At 42.2% G+C, this 21,970-nt stretch overlaps 1 protein-coding gene across 1 annotated transcript in view; it reads right to left on the reverse strand.

The window, feature by feature from the left end:
* The window catches only part of LOC124552350 (glycoprotein-N-acetylgalactosamine 3-beta-galactosyltransferase 1-like), a 53,993-nt gene that overhangs the window by 18,653 nt on the left and 13,370 nt on the right, over window positions 1–21,970 (reverse strand). Inside the window, exon 4 of the mRNA XM_047126618.1 lies at window positions 14,261–14,463. Within this exon, the coding sequence (XP_046982574.1) occupies window positions 14,261–14,463 (203 nt within the window). The remainder of the gene's footprint in view (window positions 1–14,260; window positions 14,464–21,970) is intronic.

A 21,970-nucleotide genomic window follows, 5' to 3' on the forward strand; every position in this document is an offset into this window, starting at 1 on the left:
GCAACACTGCACATGGCCTGGAGTTTTATACCACTCCATGATAACTGTCAGAATAACTCATTCATGTATGCGACATAGGGGAAATGTCAGGAGCTAACAATGTTAGGTGGGAATAAAACTTGAAGATATACTGCATTCAGTGCTGCGTCAAACATTGCTGTAAGTTATTTACCCTTTCCCTAACTAAAGATTATTTCTGTGTAACTAATTTATAACATCTTATATATTGTCTACAGATTTTTATGGAACTAAAAGTGCTACTATTATGTGTGTATTCAAGTAGCTTGTAGAAGTTCATTTTTGAAAACACTTCCTACAATAAATGATCCTGTAAAATGTCTAACTACTGCATCTTATTTCTAATACTTAACTACCCTCCAGACTTAATGCCAATATAATGGACATCTTTTTATTTTTTATATCAAGTACATCAAATTTAAATTTTGCTTGTATATATCATTAACTTGTCCTGAAGAACATGATAAAATGCAAAAATATTTTTTTCTATTCTCAAAATAACCCAAGAACAGAATATTTATGTGATAAATTTATTTCATATATAAATTAAAATATTTGGGGAAATAATAAAATGTAGTAAATCATTACCAGGCTCATTCGATATGATACCTACTATAAAGTACTCATATGACTCAAAGTATCAATTGAAAAGTATAGAGTAAAGAAATGTCAGTATCTGGATGAAAGTAGTAGTACAAATAATAGCATTACTTTTACCATGTCCTTAGACCCATCCACCTTGTCTTAATTTCCATTACTGTCTTCATTGTGTCTCTTGCTTCAATCTGTCTCTTGACCCTCCCCCCCCCCCCCCCCCCCCCCCTCCACCTCGCCTCTCCGGGTCACTCTCAGCAGTCAGTCAGTTTGCATCTTAGACCTCCCCACTGCTCGCTAGATAATGTATAGTTTTTGAATGGTTCTCAATTAAAAGCTCACATCTCTGTGTAATGCTGCAAATACCACAGAATCCAACTAGTTATGAAAAACATGCACCAAAGTGAGTTTCTTAATTTCTGTAGATGATGTTGCCCTTCTAATTGAGATTTGGGAAGATGCGAAAGAAGAGATTGTTGAACTACAAAAATAAGCAGATAAAATAGATCTCAACATTTCCTTCAAAAAGACCAAAATAAGGAAAAACACAAAAAAACACTGAAACTTTTTGAAGTAGGAAAAAGAATAGACATAGTCAAAGAATTCGGATATCTTGGAGAATGGGCCTGTAGCAATGCCCTCGAGAAGAAGACAATGCAATCCAGAAGTAATGAAGCTGAACTGGGCTTCCGATTCACCAAACACATGTAAGGAAAGGTCCTCTCATTGAATGCCAAATACAGATGCTATAACATGGGTCCCAAAACAGAAGCCCTGTATGCATGTGGAACACTGGGCACCAGCAATTATAGCCCAATTGCAAGGCTTGAGAGGAATGAAAGGAAGGTATGAGGAATAAGTCTAGGTCCGGGTTCCATAAAACAAAGTAGTCCACATCACAAATAAACACATTTACCAAATAACTGGAAAACTCTCAGGCACATTGAGGAAAAGAAGATTTCATTTTTATCGACACATCCTCAGAGCGGATCGGGGTTCTTTGGTTTGGAGTCAAGTGAAGGGTCTCAACCAGAGGCTTCGTCGACTCTGTGACGGTCTTGGCTGCAGATTTCTAGACTTGTGCTATTGGGTGGGGAATTGTAGGACGCCCCTAGATAGGTCAGGGGTGCACTACACAAAGGAAGTGGCTACTGGGGTAGCAGAGTACTTGTGGCGTGCACATGGGGGTTTTTTAGGCTAGGAGTGCGAGGTGTCCTGATGAACACTCACCAGTCGACGTGCAGGCAGGGAAATCAGGACGTGCTCAGTGTAAAGACGCTTCAGTTATCAAGATAATAGCAGTAAATTTTCAGAGTGTTCGGAATAAAGTTCCTGAATTTACTGCCCTCCAGGAAGCATGTGGCGTGCAAATTATTCTCAGGACTGAGACATGGCTGAAAACTGAGATAGGAAGTTCTGAAATATTTAGTGAGGGTTGGAACGTGTATCGCAAAGACAGATTAGACACCGTAGGAGGTGGTGTCTTCATTGCAGTTGACAAAAACATTGTGTCTACTAAGGTCAAAGTAGAGTGTGATTGTGAAGTTATCTGGACACGTTTAACAGGGCTAGGGGAAATAAAGTTAATTGTGGGGTGTTATTACCGGCCACCAGGTTCCACCGTGACAGTTCTAGAATCATTCAGAGGGAGTCTACATTCTGTATCACAGAAGTACCCGGATCATGCTGTATTAGTCGGAGGCGACTTCAACCTACCTAGTATAAACTGGGGTGTCTATGGATTCATTACAGGTGGTACAGACAAGCTGTCATGTGAGTCACTTTTGAACACATTATTTGAAAACTGTCTTGAGCAGCTAAATCGACAGCCAACATATAATGGAAATATTTTAGATCTGGTAGCCATGAACTGACCAGACCTCATCGACAGTGTCAGTGTTGAGACAGGGATTAGCGATCACGATGTTGTCATTACAACTATGGTTACGAAAGACGGTCAAGAAGGCTAGGAGAGTATTCTTATTAGAAAGAGCAGATAAGCATTTGTTAGCACCCCACTTAGTAAGTGAATCGACTTCATTTACTTCCGGTGCGATGGACGTGGAAGAATTATGGGCAAATTTTAAACACATTGTAAATCATGCATTGGACAAGTATGTGCCCGAAAAAGTGGGTTACGGACAGAAAAGACCCACCATTGTTTAACAGCGCAATTCAGAGAATGCTCAGGAAGCAAAGGCAGTTGCACTCGCGGTACAAGAAAGATCAGGAGAATGAGGACAGGCAGAAGTTAGTAACAATTCGTGCTGCTGTAAAAAGAGCGATGCGTGAAGTATTCAGCCACTACCACCGTCATACCTTAGCAAAAGATCTTGCTGAAAACCCAAGGAAATTCTGGTCTTACGTAAAATCGGTAAGCGGGTTGACGGCTTCCATCCAGTCACTCACTGATCAGTCTGGCCTGGCAACGGAAGACAGCAAAACGAAAGCTGAAATTTTAAATTTAGCATTTGAGAAATCTTTCACGCAGGAGGATCATACAAATGTACCGCTGTTTGAGTCTCGTACAGATTCCCATATGGAGGACATAGTGATAGGCATCCCTGGGGTTGTGAAGCAGCTGAATGGGTTGAAAATAAATAAATCACCAGGTCCTGATGGGATTCCAATTCGGTTTTACAGAGAGTACTCTACTGCATTGGCTCCTTACTTAGTTTGCATTTATCGTGAATCTCTTGCCCAACATAGAGTACCGAGCGACTGGAAAAAAGCGCAAGTGATGCCTGTATATAGGAAGGGTAGAAGGACGGATCCTCAAAATTACAGACCAATATCCTTAACATTGGTTTGTTGCAGGATTGTCGAACATATTTTCAGTTTGAATATAATGAATTTCCTTGAGACAGAGAAGTTGCTGTCCACGCATCAGCACGGCTTTAGAAAGCATTGCTCCTGTGAAATGCAACTCGCCCTTTTTTCACATGATATCTTGCGAACCATGGATGAAGGGTATCAGACGAATGCCATATTCCTTGACTTCTGGAAAGCATTTGACTCAGTGCCCCACCACAGACTCCTAACTAAGGTACGAGCATATGGGATTGGTTCCCAAGTATGTGAGTCGCTCGGAGACTTCTTAAGTAATAGAACCCAGTACCTTGTCCTCAATGGTGAGCATTCATCGGAAGTGAGGGTATCATCTGGAGTGCCCCAGGGAAGTGTGGTAGGGTGGATAGGGTGGATAGCAATGTGCGGCTGCTTGCTGATGTTGCTGTGGTGTACGGGAAGGTGTCATTGTTGAGTGACCACAGGAGGATACAAGATGACTTGGACAGGATTTGTGATTGGTGTAAAGAATGGCAGCTAATTCTAAATATAGATAAATGTAAATTAAGAATCCCATAATGTTTGAATACTCCATTAGTAGTGTAGCACTTGACACAGTCAGGTCGATTAAATATTTGGGCGTAACATTGCAGAGTGATATGAAGTGGGACAAGCATGTAATGGCAGTTGTGGGGAAAGCGTATAGTCATCTTCAGTTCATTGGTAGAATTTTGGGAAGATGTGGTTCATCTGTAAAGGAGACCACTTATAAAACACTAATATGACCTATTCTTGAGTACTGCTCGAGCATTTGCGATCCCTATCAGGTCGGATTGAGGGAGGACATAGAAGCAATTCAGAGGTGGGCTGCTAGATTTGTTACTGGTAGGTTTGATCATCACGCAAGTGTTACGGAAATGCTTCAGGAACTCGCGTGGGAGTCTCTAGCAGAAAGAAGGCGTTCTTTTTTTTGTGAATCACTACTGAGGAAATTTAGGGAACCAGCATTTGAAGCTGACTGCAGTACAATTTTACTGCCGCCAACTTACATTTCGCGGAAAGACCACAAAGATAAGATAAGAGAGATTAGGGCTCATACAGAGGCATATAGGCAGTCAGTTTTCCCTCATTTTGTTTGGGAGTGGAACAGGGAGAGAAGATGCTAGTTGTGGTACAAGGTACCCTCTGTCACGCACCGTATGGTGGATTGCGGAGTATGTATTTAGATGTAGATGTAGATGAACACAATTAGGTTGACCAAAACAAATTTTTTACTGCTTCTGCAAGGAAAAAACTACCACACTGGTTTTAGGAAGAATTTAAAAGAATCCAGATCACATAAAAGATCCTCACTGATAAAATGGCACAAAAAGGGAAAAACAAAGACAATGAAAAGTGGTTCAAAGTGAAAAATCGAAACCAAACAAATTATATCTCTCAGGAAGAAATGAAAAGAACCTCAGAAAGAATGAAACAATACTGGGATAAAAGAAAGGAAAGACCATTAAAAAGTGATTGGTTTAACTTACTCCAAAGTCTCGTGAAACAAAAGAAGAATACCATCCATGTCACACTGCCCAAATCAGAATTGGTAACACACACTGATTGTAATATTTCCTGTTTATAAACATCTGAAGCTTGCTTCGAGAACTATTTAGTTTCCCAAACAAAAGTACTTCAGACCAGTTTGAGTCTTTTATATATTTGTTCTGCTATCCATCCTGTCATTGTATTCAACTGCTCTAAATGCAAAACTTACTCTCTTGCTCTATGACTCAACTGTTAATTTATACTTCCACAGTGTTTAATAAAACATTATTTTATCCTTACTGTAAATGATTTTGAAACCTAATATCAAATTTACTCAATTAAGTCCTTCCAGTACCCATCTACAGCTGCCCAAATCTGTACATTCAACTCAAAGTGTTTTCTAGCCACAAATTTTTAGATTTTGGAACTGGTGGAAGTCTGAAGTCACAAATATGCTGACTATTCCAACAATTCATGCTTCAGCCTCCTCAGAGAAGAAAACATTTAAAGGCAGGTGCATGATCTTACAGGAAGATGATTATTTTTCCATTTTATCCCAGATCCATCCTAATTTAGCTGACCCTGATGACTTTAATATTACAGTACAGCAACTTTTTCACCTCTAGTAAAGTCGTCAATAAAAATAATTTCTTTTGACTTCCTGAAAACATCTGGAAGCTTCATGAACTCCAGAATCTCATATCAGTTGTTTAGTATATGATCCATAAAGCAAAAGCTTTTACAAACTTCTCTGTCAGTGGTGTCCACCACTGGGACAACATACGAGGGGGGAGCCAAAAGTAACCAGAATCGTAATGTTGCACATCGTGTACTTGTAGTCGCAGGCTGCGCCGCCAGAGGGTTGTAGTAGGAGCTCTGCTGAGTCATTCTGCCACACGGTGTCACCCAACTCTGAGAAGTGTGGTTTCTTTGGCAGTTCTTTGAGCGTGCATACACTGCAGATGTGACACGAGGAAATGGCTAGTTCTTACGAACAACGTGCGGCAGTGAAGTTTTGTTTCTTGCTTGGCAAGAACGCAGCAGAAACTGTTGGGATGATTCAGACAGCCTACAAAGACCGTGCTCTTAGTAAAACACAAGTGTATGAATGGTTTTCTCGGTTTAAAAAGGGAGAAATGGTGGTTGAAGATCAGCCCCGTTCCAGTCGACCTTTGACTGCTCGAAGCGAAGACAACATCAACAAAATCCGTGATCTCATCAATGGAGATCGACACAGGACAGTCGACCGACTCAAGAACTTGTCTGGGTTGCCCTGGAGCTCAATTCGGTGCATCTTGACTGTCGATTTGGGGATGCAAAGAGTGGCAGCAAAATTCATGCCGAAGCTTCTTACTGGAGATCAAAGGGATCGTCGCGTTCGAGCCTGTCTTGAAATGGACACATTCAAAGATGATCCACATTTTTTTCAACAAAATCATTACAGGTGATGAGTCATGGTGCTGTGGGTATGATCCAGAAAGTAAACAACAGTCATCACAATGGAAGTCACCTGGCTCACCTCGACCAAAAAAAGCTCGACAACTGAAATCGAACGTGAAAACGATGTTGATCTGTTTTTTTGACATCAAAGGGATTGTACACTCTGAATTTGTCCCTGAAAACGAGACAGTAAACCAACAATTATATTTGGAGGTTATGAAATGGCTTTGCAGAAGTTTGTCGTGAAAACGTCCGGCTTTGTGGGATTCTGGCATGTGATTCCTACATCACGACAACACTCCCGTGCACACAACTACCTTGACCCACTTGCCCTATTCGCCAGATTTAGCATGCTTGGACTTCTTCCTATTCCTGAGGATGAAAAGAGACTTGAGAGGGAAGCGTTTTGCAGAGGTGGAAGACGTAAAACGCAGTTTCATGAAAGTGTTAGCAGGTATCAAAGAGGACGAATTTAAAAGGTGCTTCAAACACTGGAATGAACGTTTGGACAAGTGTATTAATGCTAATGAAGAGTACTTCAAAGGAGATTAAGGTTGTATTTGAAAACAATAAAGTATATGCTTTCTAGAAGGAAATTCTGATTATTTTTGGGTCCCCCCTCGTATACGTGCTTTGTGCACAGTTCAATATCTTGTTGCTTTACAGAAAAAGCTGATCCACCTAGGTAGCCATACAGTCATGCACATTAGCACATCGCTTCTGGGAATTGGGGAGATGTGTGAGCCCCATACAGATCCATCCATTGGATTAATGATGAGGTTCAGTTTGCCATCCAGCCTGGATGTTATACTTAGGCGATTACCTACATCTGATTAGGCAAATACCATGCTGGTACCCACATGCTGCTTCAATTATAAGATTCACAAACATATTCTACATTTCACATTTAATAGAATGTGGCAGATAGTAGAAGTAATTCGCTGCCTTAAGCAGCTCTCGAGAATAAGATGGCAGAGAGTAGCAACCTGATTTCCATGAAGATAATGGTGATGAGTTGACCGTACGGTGCAACAGTGAATCGGGAGAAGTATGTGAGCCCTGTGAGTGAATCTTACTTGCCAGTCAATACGTAGGGAAACCACATGTGTTATGGCATGAAACTCAGAACTTTCTTCAGTAAATATTAGTTATTAAAGTCTACATTTGACATACCAAATACTGGGAAGGGCTTCTGGGTCTTCAGGGTTTTAATACCACAATATTGCTATGCAGTGAACCAGTTGGTTCAGTCGACAGACAAATCAATATTGTTAAATCACTGAAGATGTATGAAATGCTATGAAGTTTCATGATGTAAGTGAGAGATTTTGGCCAATATCAACAGTCAGCATTAATATATGCTCTTTCTTATTTTTATTACTGACATTTCCGTTTGCTTGAAAGTTTCTAGCAAATTTACCCTGATAAATCACTTTTAGCTGAAAAAACACCTGATAATGACATTACAGCATCTGCCAACTTTGTGTTCCATGATCTCCAAGGAAGTTCAGGTGCAATGGCCTGACTTAAAAAACAGTACATTCATTTCCATGGATCTCAGAAAATTCAAGAAGACTTAAGCCTAAGCTGTAATGATCAAGATATACAGCAAGTTTATTCTTGAAAACTTTTAGGCCTCCATATCGCCAATTGGTCTTGCCATATTTTGGACGTGAGAAAAAGACTTAGCTCAGCAAACTGTGCTCTACATTTTAAAGCATTGGCTGCTAATACTGACGCTGATAAGGCTGCTTATTTTGGCTGTTTTCATTCATCCTTGTGCTATGGCCTAGTATTTTGGGATAACTAACCAATGGCAATAAAGTATTTGTCATTCAAAAAAGAGCAAAATGAATTGTGAGCTAACAGAAATCATTCACGAAGAAATCTTTTTAAATTATGCAAGATATTAACAACGACCTCACAAAACATTGTATCCCTTATGTACTTTTTAACTGAGAAAGAATGGTGCCTTTCATGACTATGACATAAGGTCAATACATGACTTGCACGGTGATAGAAAAATTTGAGTCCAGTACACAGTAAAGGATACACTACTCAAGCATAAAGGTGGTTTATGCACTCCCATCAAACATAAAAGATCTTACCATTGTAATGCCACAGTTTAAAAGTAAATTAAAGGATTATCTTTTGGAAAACTCTTTCCATTCTCTTAATGAATTCTGTAATGTAAACTTTTTTTTTTACATTGTAACTTAGATATGACACATTGTATTTGTAGTATGTGCTATTACCAATTTGTAATGGAAACTTTCTCTCAGGCTTATGATGTACTTCAATTTATCAAGCTGTAACTTGTAAATGTGGAATAATTGTAATTTATTATTTCAATGTTTTATACATTTCTTCAGTATAAGAAATGCCTATGATTGTAATTACTAGCATATTTTGTTCTTATACACAATTTGTATCTATTAGCATCTATAAGTACTGTCCTCATGTATAATTATGATTTGTTCCATATCCATGCAATTTGCTTGTGTACTGGATCAGTGGAACACAAATTAATAAATAAAAGGATTTACTCAGAACCTGTTCTTGTGTAATAGTTGGTCTTACCATGCATTAGAATTTCATTAACTTTTTGAGAGGAATCAGTTCAAAATATTAAGCTGTTACTGTGATTCTTCAATTTTTCCAGGCGTATTTTATGACAAAATAAATCTCGGGTGAACAGCCTGGTATGAGTGTGCAAACTCATACCAGGCTGTTCACTTGAGATTTATTTCGTCAAGCTGTTGCTGTTTTACAATGTTTGTTAATAAATACATCGTAACACCATCCCGAGACGTATTTCAAGTAAATTAGCTGTCTGCTCACCCACTTATAATCACAGGTAGCGTACTTGCCTCTTCTGAAGAGTCCAGTGTGCCACAAGAGCTGCTTTGAGGACCAACATCTGTGAGAGATTCACAGGAAAAGGTAGGGAGAAATCCTACATTCTGATTCATTACGATAATTCGTGAAAGGCTTAGCTTAACTAAAGTGGTCTCAGGTGGAAAGGCGTATCCAGTTATACTCTAGACCTTCTACACCACTTTCTATGGAACTGCAGCTAAACTATGAACTAATTATGTAGGTTTACAACAGCGAGAGAATTATGCAGTTTCAAAAATGGTCTCACACTTTCACATAATGTAGACAGATGGAGAAGGAGGACACAAATTCCATCCCAGTGAAAGGAGACAGGCATCAGGCCCACCTCTTCCATTAACATTTTCCAAATCCAGATCAACATGCCAACACTGGTGGCATGAGATAAGGCGAAGAAAAGGAGGAGACTACAGAGGAAGAGCTGATCCACTTCCTTCTGTCAACCCTATAACGTTTCCCTCAAAGATAAGACTTATGACCAATTTCCTGTCTGTTATACACTATGGCAAGTGATCTCACCTCCTCACAGTTACTTTTTCTCTATTTTCATTTTTCAACCAGTTACTTCACTGTTCATCAATATTTGTGTTCTATCACATTTCTCTCTCCCTCCCTCTCCCATCCTTTCTCTCTAAATCTACTAGCTTGTGACTTATATCCAGCATTCTATTTTTCACAAATATACAGTGTGTAGTCTTCTGCTATAGGTACATTGTGGAAAAAAAGTATCAACTTTCAAAACAATGTAATTGTCTCCTGCAGCGATGCAGAAGTTCAAATTTTGGCTCAGAGGTGCCTACAACGTTCCTCTGTAATGGTGCTAAGGCATAGTGCCCTGTGTCATCACCCTCAGACTCGGCAATGTTTTGAACAACAAGGCATCGACACATGCGGAGAAAAGGCCAGAGTCCAGAAGTTCTTGCGAATATTCGGTGGTATAAGGTTTGTTAATGATATCACATTGGAACCACATTTCATGACAATTCTGACCACTGCCCAGTGGAGGTGTCAAATCATGGGTGTATTGTCACAGTCCCTCTTACCCATATCTCACCCCTTCTTTTGACACCTCTGCGATGGAGGTCAGTACAGCAACATCCGATGTCGAAATTACATGGATTTCTTACGGGTGACTGAGGAATACATTACAGATACACTACCACTCAGAATCAACATGAAAGCTCTGAAAAGGTGGCATAAAGGACATCAGTGAAATCACCCCTTCCCTTAGTGCATCGATTCCCACACATTTCGCAGCCAAAAATGGTAGTCCACAGTACGATGACAAACAATGTTCGGCACTACTGACACACCCCAGATGATTCAGTATTTCTCAAAGGACATCGTGGAGCTTCACCCCAACCCTCTGGAGTGCACTGAGACTACAAATTTTGCTCTGGTGTATGGGTGGTATCACTAGGAACCATTTAAAATCATTCAATGGAATTTGAACATGATCCAAAACAACAAAGAGGGTTTATGCTTTTTCAGCCCTCCTATTTCGCTCCCTCTTGTTGCATGATCATGAGGGGCTGCAACATTAACATGTGCATGAATAAAAAGGGAAAGGGTCCCTGTGAGACCCACTAGTCCAGTAACACTTTAAGTGTCACCTATACACCTTTGTTAAGCATGTTAAAAAATACCTGTCAGAAACCTAGACACCAATTCAGCCTTGTAGCTGCTCTAGCATCTGAAAATAGGCCAACGCCACTTCAGGGGTGTCAAAGAGGTTGTCTGCCCTAAGGCAATAGAGCTGCCGCAAGCCGTCACTCAGCTGAATGGGTGCCAAAGTCTCTGACAGGTGCTTTTTTAACGTGCTCAGAAAAGGTGTTTGGGTGCCTGTAAGGGTGTTACTGAACTTGGTATCTTAGATGGAACCTTTGCCTTTTTATATGTACACATGTCATCGTTGCAAACCCCCACGATCACGTCACAGGAGGGAGCGAAACAGGAAGGCTGAAAAAGCACAAACACATTTTGTTGCTTCACATCACATTCAAATTAAATTGAATAGCTTTGAACTCTCCCTACTGGTTCCATCCTGTATACCAGAGCAAAAATTGCGATCGCAATACACTGTAGAGTGGTGAGGACCCATTCAGTGGAGTTGCAGCCCTACAATGTCTTTAGAGTAGTATTGAAACGCACATGTGGTGCCAGTAGCGTCGAACATTGTGAAGACCATCATCCAGTTGCTCGTTGCAATGTGAACTGTCGTTTTGACCATGAAATGTGCGGGAATCAAGGTAGCTGAGTCGTCAGCACGACAGCATGTCATGCCTAACAGCCTGGGTTCGATTCCTGGCTGGGTCGGAGATTTTCTCTGCTCAGGGACTGGGTGTTGTGTTGTCCTTATCATCATCATTTCATCCCCATCTACACGCAAGTCAGCTCAAAAGACTTGCACCAGGCGAACGGTCTACCCGAAGGGAGGCCCTAGCCACACGGCTTTTCCATTTCCGAGGTCCTAAGAGTAGGGATGGTTTCATTGACACCCTTTATTCCATTTCCTCAGGGCTTTTCATGTCGATTCTGAGCGGCAGTGCGTCTGAAACGTTTTCCTCAGCCACCCATAAAAAACCATGTGATCACAACATTAGATGTCGCAGTGACTTCCATCACAGAGGTGTCAAGTGAAAATGCCGAAATGGGAGTAACTGATGACCTTTCCATTGTGTGACACATCCAAGGTGGTGATGGACAGAATTGTGTTGAAATTTGGTGCCTGTTTGACATCTTTAACACACCCACACCTCTCATGAAGCTATGAGCTGTGAACCTTTTTTTACTTGTGTCGACACCCTGCTGTTTGAAGCATCACCAAGCTGAAGGGTGACGTCGCAGAGCGCCACGCTTTTTCACCATCACAGGGGGAAGGTTGCAGGCACGTTTGAGCCAAATTTCAAACTTATGTGTCACAATGGAAGACAAATACGACATCTCAAAAAATTGATACTTTTCTTGCACCATGCATTACTATTTCCAGTATTTATTTTATGACTACACTGCCCAAAAAAAAAGTGAAGCACCCAAAAGACATGGCCGAATATCAATATGACTTTGTGCACGTGCACACCATTGATGTCAAAGTATAAAAAATATACAAAATATATAAAATATATTATACATTATATATTATTATACATTCTACATAAATATACAAAATAAATAAAAAATATACTTTGATACAAAGTATAAAACGGCATTGGCAGAGCTGTCATTTTGACTCAGATGATTCATCTGAAAATGTTTTTGACGTGATTATGGCCAGAATGGTAGTTGCAGCTAGACGCATGGAACATTCCATTTCAGAAGTCGTTAAGAAATTCAGTATTCTGAGGTCCACAGTGTCAAGAGTGTGCTGAGAATGCCAAATTTCAGGTATTAAGAGGGTGGTTTGAAGAGTTGTCAGAATCACCACCAGAGGTCAGCGCTAGCACAACGAGTTGTTCACATGATAGTCATTGGACTGTTGCCTGTAAACATGTGCCACGTCAGTGCCCTTGGAAGAGAGCTGTGGTGGTGACGTGGCTCTGTTGTTGTTCCCGCGTAGTGATTTGCAAAGATGGAAAAAAATCTAGATTCTAGCAGTGATTAAGTACTTCATAAATAAAGGTATAAAAGGAAAGCACATTCATGCCAACTTCCAGATTACACTGGGGGACTGACATAATGTAAGTCTGTTGTGTCTCAAACACAAGATGGTTCACAACTCACATAGCCAAGAACGTAATACAGGGTGTCCGAAAAGTCTTTCCCTGATTACATAAATTGAGAACTCAGGCTAGAACTAAGATACAAATATGAAACTTGTGTCGAATTGTTTACAACTATCGAAGTTTTTTTCTGTTTTAGGTTCACAGTACGTAAGTAGTGGATGAGGTGCAGTGCCCAAGAAGCCATGTTAACCAATCAGGAGAAGGCACAGTGTGTCCTGTGTTACCATGAGACACCATCACCAACCACAGTGCAGAGACACTTTCAGACAACATTTGGAAGGAATCCACCTGATGTCAAGTGCATTAAAGCCTGGTATGAGAAGTTCAAGTACACAGGATCGGTTGCTGACCTTCCGAGGTCTGGTCGACCAAGAACCTCAGCAGACAGGGTGGAAGCCGTAAGGCAGTCTTTTCTGCAAAGTCTGTGCTACCACGGGTGCTCATGTGGAAGTTTACTGATGTTTGAAAAAAACTTTGATAGTTTGTAAACAATTAGACACCAGTTTCATATTTGTATCTTAATTCTAGCCTGAGTTATCAATTTACGTAATCAGGGAAAGACTTTTCGGACACCCTGTAGATTTCACAGCAATTTAACTGTTGTGTCTAGACAAGACAGCCTAGACACAATGAGAGGAAGCCGAAAGGCACGCGCTAAGCTAAAGCAGGATGGCTTGAGGTCTGAAACAGGATACGTAATGAATGCTATAAAGAAAAGTACGTAGCTTCTGGAATACTTAACTTTAATCCATCCTTTTGGTACATCTGGAGATTGTGGTGATACAAGTGAGACTCTTTAGATACATGCAATGTTACTAATGGCGCCTTGCTAGGTCGTAGCCATTGACTTAGCTGAAGGCTATTCTAACTATCGGCTCGGCAAAGGAGCGAGGCTTCGTCAGTATAGTCGCTAGCTACGTCGTCCGTACAACTGGGGCGAGTGCTAGTCCATATCTCGAGACCTGCCTTGTGGTGGCGCTCGGTCTGCGATCACACAGTGGCGACACGCGGTTCCGACATGTACTAATGGACCGCGGCCAATTTAAAACTACCACCTAGCAAGTGTGGTGTCTGGCGGTGACACCACATTAACTTCTGTTGTGCGTCGCGTTTACGGTGTTACAATTTTGATGGGCAACAGTGTACTATGATTAAACTTCACCATGACGTACACCAATCCAGCATTGTCTTTCTGTAAGAACAGTTTTTTTTCTCATTTCTTTAAAGTGTTGCACGCCAGCAGAATTGAGGTGCTTAGTGAACGTTTCATGTACCTAGTCCTTCTTCCTCTTCAGTGGTGCTGTGGCACAGAGTATGATTGGGGCCTGCAGTGACCAGTCTGCTCGCAGCCTCACGACTGATGACGTACCCGGCGCTGGCGGTCTTCTTGTAGTCCCCTAGCAGGGCACCAGTGAAGAGAGCTCTGTACGGCGCTCTTGTCATCAACAGCCGGCGCAGGTTTTCCATAACAACAAACCTGGTGGGGCATTCATTGATAAAATATGAGGCTTTCACCAGTCACTTCACAAAACCTTGTCTTCACCAACAAAATTACACAACAAAGTACTCACCACTTGCGTAAGTGCAAACATGTGTGGCGCTCGATTAAAACTAAAAAACTCCCTTTACTGTGAAATACACTGAAGCGCCAAAGAAACTAGTATAGGCATGCGTATTCAAATACAGAGATACGTAAATAGGCAGAATATAGCGATGTGGTCAGCAACGCCTATATAAGTCATTACGTGTCTGGCGCAGTTGTTAGATGGGTTATTGCTGCTACAGTAGCAGGTTATCAAGATTTAAGTGAGTTTGAACATGGTGTTATAGTCGGCGCACGAGCGATGGGATAGCATCTTCGAGGTAGTGATGAAGTGGGGATTTTCCCGTACAGCGTTTTTACGAGTATTCCGTGATTATCAGGAATCCGGTACAGTATCAAATCTCCGACATCGCTGCGGCTGGAAAAAGATCCTGCAAGAATGGGATCAAAGACGACTAAAGAGAATTGTTCGATTTGACAGAAGTGCAAAACTTCCGCAAATTGCTCCAGATTTCAACGCTGGACCATCAACAAGTGTCAGCGTACGAACCATTCAACGAAACTTCATCGATATGGGCTCTTGGACCCAAAAGCCCACTCATGTATCCTTGATGACCGCACGACACAAAGCTTTATACCTTGCCTGGGCCTGTCAACATGGACATTGGACTGTCGATGACAGGAAACATGTCGCCTGGTCAAACGAGTCTTGTTTCAAATTGTAACAAGTCAATGGATGTGTACAGGTATGGAGACAACCTTACGAATCTATGGATCCTGCATGTTAGGAGGGGACTAGTCAAGCTGGTGGAGGCTCTGTTATGGTGTGGGGTGTGTGCAGTTAGAGTGATATGGGATCCCTGACACGTTTAAATACGACTCTGACAGGTGACATGTATGTAAGCATCCTGTCTGATCAACTGCATCTATTCATGTATGTTGTGCATTCTGACAGACTTAGCAAATTCCAGAAGGACAACGCAACACCCCATACATCCAGAATTGGTACAGAGTGGGTCCAGGAAAACACTTTCGAGTTTAAAAACTTCCGCCGGCCACCAAACTCCCCAGACATGAACATTACTGAGCATATCTGGGATGCCTTGCAACGTGCTGTTAAGAAGAGATCTCTACCCTGTAGTACTCTTATGGATTTCTGGACATTCCTGCAGGATTTATGGTGTCACTTCCCTCCAGCACTACTTCAGACATTAGCCCTGTCCATGCCACACCGTGTTGCAGCACTTCCGCCCAGCATTGAAATCTGTAGCAGTTTGTGGCAGGGTTTCACTTCTGAAACTTCCTGGCAGATTAAAACTGTGTGCCCGACTGAGACTCGAACTCGGGACCTTTGCCTTTCGCGGGCAAGTGCTCTACCAACTGAGCTACCGAAGCACGACTCACGCCCGGTACTCACAGCTCCACTTCTGCCAGTATCTCGTCTCCTACCTTCCAAACTTTACACAAGCTCTCGTGCGAACCTTGCAGAACTAGCACTCCTGAAAGAAAGGATATAGCGGAGACATGGCTTAGCCACAGCCTGGGGGATGTTTCCAGAATGAGATTTTCACTCTGCAGCGGAGTGCGCGCTGATATGAAACTTCCTGGCAGATTAAAACTGTGAGTACCGGGCGTGAGTCGTGCTTCAGTAGCTCAGATGGTAGAGCACTTGCCCGCGAAAGGCAAAGGTCGCGACTTCGACCTCTCGTTCTGCAGCTGTTCACACTAACAACGGGACCACGGCGCTCCTCGCTTCATATTGCCCTTAATATTGCCTATATTACACATGGACGACCCAGTTTGTATATTTTGCTTATTTTTTCATAGTTCCACACAACTTCTTCCTGTTTTCTCGATCGATCTGTGTTCAGTTTTTCAAGGCCTATCCACTGTGCCAAATTATAACTAAATCTGAGGGGGATGTGATGGGGATGTTCCCTTGTAAGATGATGTGCCCCCAGGAATCAGACTCTGTCAGCTCAGCAGGGCTGGACTTTGTCATTGTTTTCGTGATTGTAGCTATGGTGCCTTTAACATTAATTGCGACGGTTGACGTTTGGCTCACCAGAGGGAGACATGACGCCATTGCTCAGGGAACACCAATAGCGTGCTGACTTTCCCTACCACGCTGCCAATGGCCCATCTGGTAAAGCGCTCCTGTTGCCAGAACTGACAACATGAATAAACAGTATCATGTGGCGGCACGCATTAGATGCGTCAAAGGCCGTCAGCTCTCGTTATAAAGTCGAATTTGTGGCGCTGAAATGTTCTGTGGTCGTCAGGTACTGTGAAGAACTGTTTTGTGTTTGCATTGCATTAACAACAACAGCGCACTACATCTGAATAAGAGATTTACAATAAAAGGTCATCCTGGATCACCGTTCACTGGCTGGGAATATAGCGTTGTGCTGCAAAACATTCCTCGAAAATCAACAGTAATAATGGACAAAACACCATACCAATGTGTACTAATTCATAAATCTCCAACAATGCAGTGGAGGAAAGCGGATATTTTGCTCTGGGTACGAAGAAATGTTCCATGAGATAAAGTTGAACCTAGCAATTTATAAGGCGAAGTTAAGGGGAGGTTTACTATCTTTGGCCCGAAAAAAGCATATTCTTTGAGAATTTTTTTCTAGAGATGTGTTATAATATCAATGTGAATTCTGGTCAAAATGTTTATTGGTATTTCCTGTACAAACTTGAATTTTTTTCGATCAGATGTGTCGAAGAGCAAAGGCGGAATTGCCGTCGGAACGAAACAATATTTCGATGTAGACCTGCACGCGTGGTATATCACACGTCAGCCGGCTCATCTGAAATCAAAACTGAGTTGACGTTAGCGAAGTATATAAGACTCTTTAGGAGTTTTACCTCGCTTAAGTTATTTGGACCATAGGAAACAAAATGGCGGCCAGTTGACAAAAAGTGATTTTTCATCGATTTTTCGACTTCGTCGGCCAAGTAAAAATATTTATAGTTGATGGATCGCAATAAAAGTGGTACAAAAAATGGTTCAAATGGCTCTGAGCACTATGGGACTCAACTGCTGAGGTCATAAGTCCCCTAGAACTTGGAACTACTTAAACCTAACTAACCTAAGGACATCACACACATCCATGCTCGAGGCAGGATTCGAACCTGCGACCGTAGCGGTCGCGCGGTTCCGGACTGTAGCGCCTAGAACCGCTTGGCCACTCTGGCCGGCAAAAGTGGTACAACTCCTAGATAATTTAGTTAGCTTTGTCGGAAACAAAGAATCATGTGCATCGGTTCAGTAGATTTGAAGACACCATACCGCGCGATAAGAAAAAAGTCATTTCGATGAAAACGCATTTGAAGTTTTGACAACATGTAAATGCAATATTATTCCGGGTCCATAAACTAGTCCTTCCTCTTCCTCATAGAGGGCGTTCTACTCGATGTGGGCCATCCTGTGCTGCTCCATAGCCGCTCGTACGGCCGGTGAGAAGCGGTTTTCGGCCGCTCGAATGCGGTGGTAGTCCGAATGCTTGGCGAACTGCGTCGAATAGAGTCCCAGGGTGACGTCCATCGTCGTCATGGTCTTCAGAATTGCTGAATACCCTTCGTTGAAGCTGCTCACTGACAGGAAAGTCGCAATCTCCACAGTCTTCGTACCAAAATGCAAATGCTTGGAGGCTAACTTGCAAAGACACGCGTTCAAACTTTCATTTGAATTTTGTGTTTCCTCCCAAGCACCGGTAATATAGCTCGTCCTCCGAAAGAAAAAAAACTGGTGCGTGAAAAAGGCCGATTTCAGGCAGGTGCATTGTTTTGTTCAACCGCGAATAACAAACATTTCCGTTCCGTATTCGGTAAAACCGTTTCAGGGGTGGAATCTAAACACTTTTATGGATCCAAAAATGCAATTTTAAAAAATCGATTTTTTGAACCAAAAGATAGTAAACCTCCCCTTAATGGAACTTGTAGTGCTGTATAAGCCAAAACTCCATGCTACCAGGTCGACGAATCGTAAGGGGTATAGTTGAATCAGGCCTCCTCCTTATCATGCTCATTTAAATCCAACAGAGTACATGGGCCCAGGTGAAAAGTAATTTGGCAAAACGCAGCAAGAAGTTCACGCTCACTGAGATGGAAATGCTGACAAAAGAAGCCACTGCAAATGTTACACGACAGGACTGGTATTAAGTTGTCAGCCATACCAAGAAGGTAGTTGAAGAGACATTGATTCATGAAGAAGGACTGTGTTGAGTTTTGAGGAATACGTAACTTATCTTGTTGCAATGTTAAAATCTGCTTCTTTTGTCAAAACACAGCAGAGTTTAGAAATATTCATCTCCCAAACTTTCTAAAGTCAGGTCGATACTTTATGAACAGCCCATTCTCAGTGTAAAAATAAACGTGGAACTTCTTCACCTATACTATTGCGAAACCCACAGCGATTCTCGTTTCACCACCTATCGACTATTTCATTGAAAAATCTGTAGTCTCTTGAATATCGCGGTAGACATGGAAGTTTCGCATATTAATCATATGGCAAAACACTGTCGTCTTTGTGCGCCGTCATTCGCCAAATCTTGTTTCGATATTTCAAACCATTTATGAGATACGAGGAATTTATGAATATTTCATCCTTGTTTTTTGACCTCTCACGAGTTCATGACCGAGCGCTTTACATACATTCCATTTCCTCGATATTGGAAGCAGATAGCGATCCTTCCAAGTTTAAAGAATAATTCTATATACTGTCTGTACGTGATATGCAGCAACATACAGCATTACACGCACAAAACACAAATTCATAGCGACACCTATTTTTCCCTGCAGACTACAGATTTCTTGCAATAGTTTACCTATTATCGAAATATCGCAATAACTACACTCATGCTCATAAATTAAGGATAATTGCAGAATGTGGTGCCACACAACGTGGCACTACACAAAACTGGCGCTCATAGCATAGGCACATAGGGAACACACACGACACAGATCCGTAAGGTCACGGTATTGGTGATAAGTTGAGAAAACCGTCCCGAAACACATGTGCTACAATACGCCACTGTTTCTTGCGCATGTACCCCGACATGAATATGGGATATGATCACCATGCACACATTCACAGGCCGCACAACGGGTTGGCATACTCTGGATCAGGTGGTCGAGCAGCTGCTGGGGTATAGCCTCCCATTCTTGCACCAGTGCCTTTCGGAGCTCCTGAAGTGTCCTAGGGGTTTGAAGACAACGTCGACCGAGAGTATTCATAAGTGCTTGATGGGGTTTAGGTCTGGAGAACAGGCAGGCTACTCCATTCGCCTGATATCTTCTATTTCAAGGTACTCCTCCATGGCCGGCCGGGGTGGCTGAACGGTTCTAGACGCTACAGTCTGGAACCGAACGACCGCTATGGTTGCAGGTTCGAATCCTGCCTCGGGCATGGGTGTGTGTGATGTCCTTAGGTTAGTTAGGTTTAAGTAGTTCTTTGTTCTAGGGGACTGATGACCTCAGATGTTAAGTCTCATAGTGCTCAGAGCCATTTGAACCATTTACTGCTCCGCGATGGCAGCTCGGTGGGGCCGTGCGTTATCATCCATCAGGAGGAAGGTGGGACCCACCGCACCCCTGAAAAGGCGGACAAATGGTGCAAAATGACGTCCCGATACAACTGCCCTGTTACAGTTCCTCTGTCAAAAACATCAAACAACGACCTCCACACAGTTCCCTTTCAAGGACATTAAAGGGTTGGTATCTGGTTCCTGGTTCACGCCAGATGAAAACCCGGTGAGAATCACTGTTCAGGCTATACCTGGACTTGCCCGTGAACGTAACCTGGGACCCCTGTTCCAATGACCATGTACTGTGTTCTTGACACCAGGCTTTACGGGCTCTCCTGTGACCAGGGATCAGTGGAATGCACCTTGCAGGTCTTTGGGCGAATAAACCATGTCTATTCATCGTCTGTAGACTGTGTGTCTGGAGACAACTGTTACAGTGGCTGCGCTAAGGTCCAGGGCAAGGCTACCTGCAGCACTCCGTGGCCGTCTGCGGGCACTGATTGTGAGATGTCAGTCGTCTTGTGGTGTTGTACATTTGAAATCACACTTTGTGGTACACGGAGGGCCCAAAGTACGACCTGCTGTGTTTGACCAGCCTCCAGTCGCCCTAGTATTCTGCCCCTCATAACGTCATCAATATATGTTCTTTGAGCCATTTTCACACACAGTCACCATTAACACGTCTGAAAACGTCTGCACACTTACTCACTGCACCGTACTCTGACATGCACCAACACACCTCTGCATATGTGGACTGCTGCCAGCGCCACCGTGCGACGACCGCAGGTCAAATGCACTGCATGGTCATACCCTGAGGTGATTTAAACTGACAAACCGCCCACCAGAGCGTTGTTTCACCATGTATCAGCATTACCCTTAATTTATGAGCATGAGTGTACTACCATCAACGAAATGATAGGCAGTTCATAATGATGCTAACGAATGATGTGCGAGAATCAGAGTTTATTAACGAGAACTTTGTTTAAAATCTTTTGAGAAAGGTCGCAGTTCGCCCGACTTGCTACTCACGCAGTCAGCGAGCCCGCAAGGTTCCGAGCGCGAGTAGGCCTGACTATCCATTATACTGTGCTCACGTACTGATGTGCCCAGTACACGCTGGCAACAGCGCTTCCCTCCACTCGCTCCGTACTGAACTGTCAAAAGTCGCAACTTATTTTAAACGCACTATGGGTACACTATCTTTTCCATTACTCGTGCTCGGCACTGACAGCATTCACGACGGCTGTGTTCCACAGTAGCTTGTTAGAACTTTAACTTTTGTTATACCAGTTGTATCACAAGGGACTTGATTATTTATCTTCCAATTAGTGGCGTTTTGTAAGACTGTGTTGTTTACTATAGTGTTCAAGAATGGCTTTTCTTGACACTGTAAATTTTCTGAAGAGTATTTAATTCTATGGTGATAATTGCTTAGTATTCGAAGACACTTCAAGAGGCATTTGTTGCGTCCCTGTTACTATTTGCTAAAGGCTCAGACTGTGGGCACTATAAACGCTTTCTGATTGTGTCATAACAGAATGTGACTAAACTTATCAACGAATTTTTTGTTCTGAAGATCTGTTTACTCATTAAGAAGTGTATCAGGTTGACTATCTAATTTCTTCTATGATATTAATTTGCTTCCCTTTCTTAGAGTAATGTAAAATTTGGAGGTTTTCGTTAACTTTTTGGATGTATTTTCGTTGTTTAGGAGATGTGCAACAGCACTTGTATTGTTATCGTTAGATTTTACGTGCTCTTTAAAATGTATCTGCAAGTTTCTACCAGTTTGCCCAACGCATACAATCATTATATCCAATTTTGTAGGTCGCTGACTTATTACATGGACCTGTTACAGAGATGAAGATAAATATCATTTCCGCTCTTTTTATTGTTCACGAAAACCA

This window comes from Schistocerca americana, chromosome 10 (assembly GCF_021461395.2).
Source record: "Schistocerca americana isolate TAMUIC-IGC-003095 chromosome 10, iqSchAmer2.1, whole genome shotgun sequence".
NCBI lineage: Eukaryota > Metazoa > Arthropoda > Insecta > Orthoptera > Acrididae > Schistocerca > Schistocerca americana.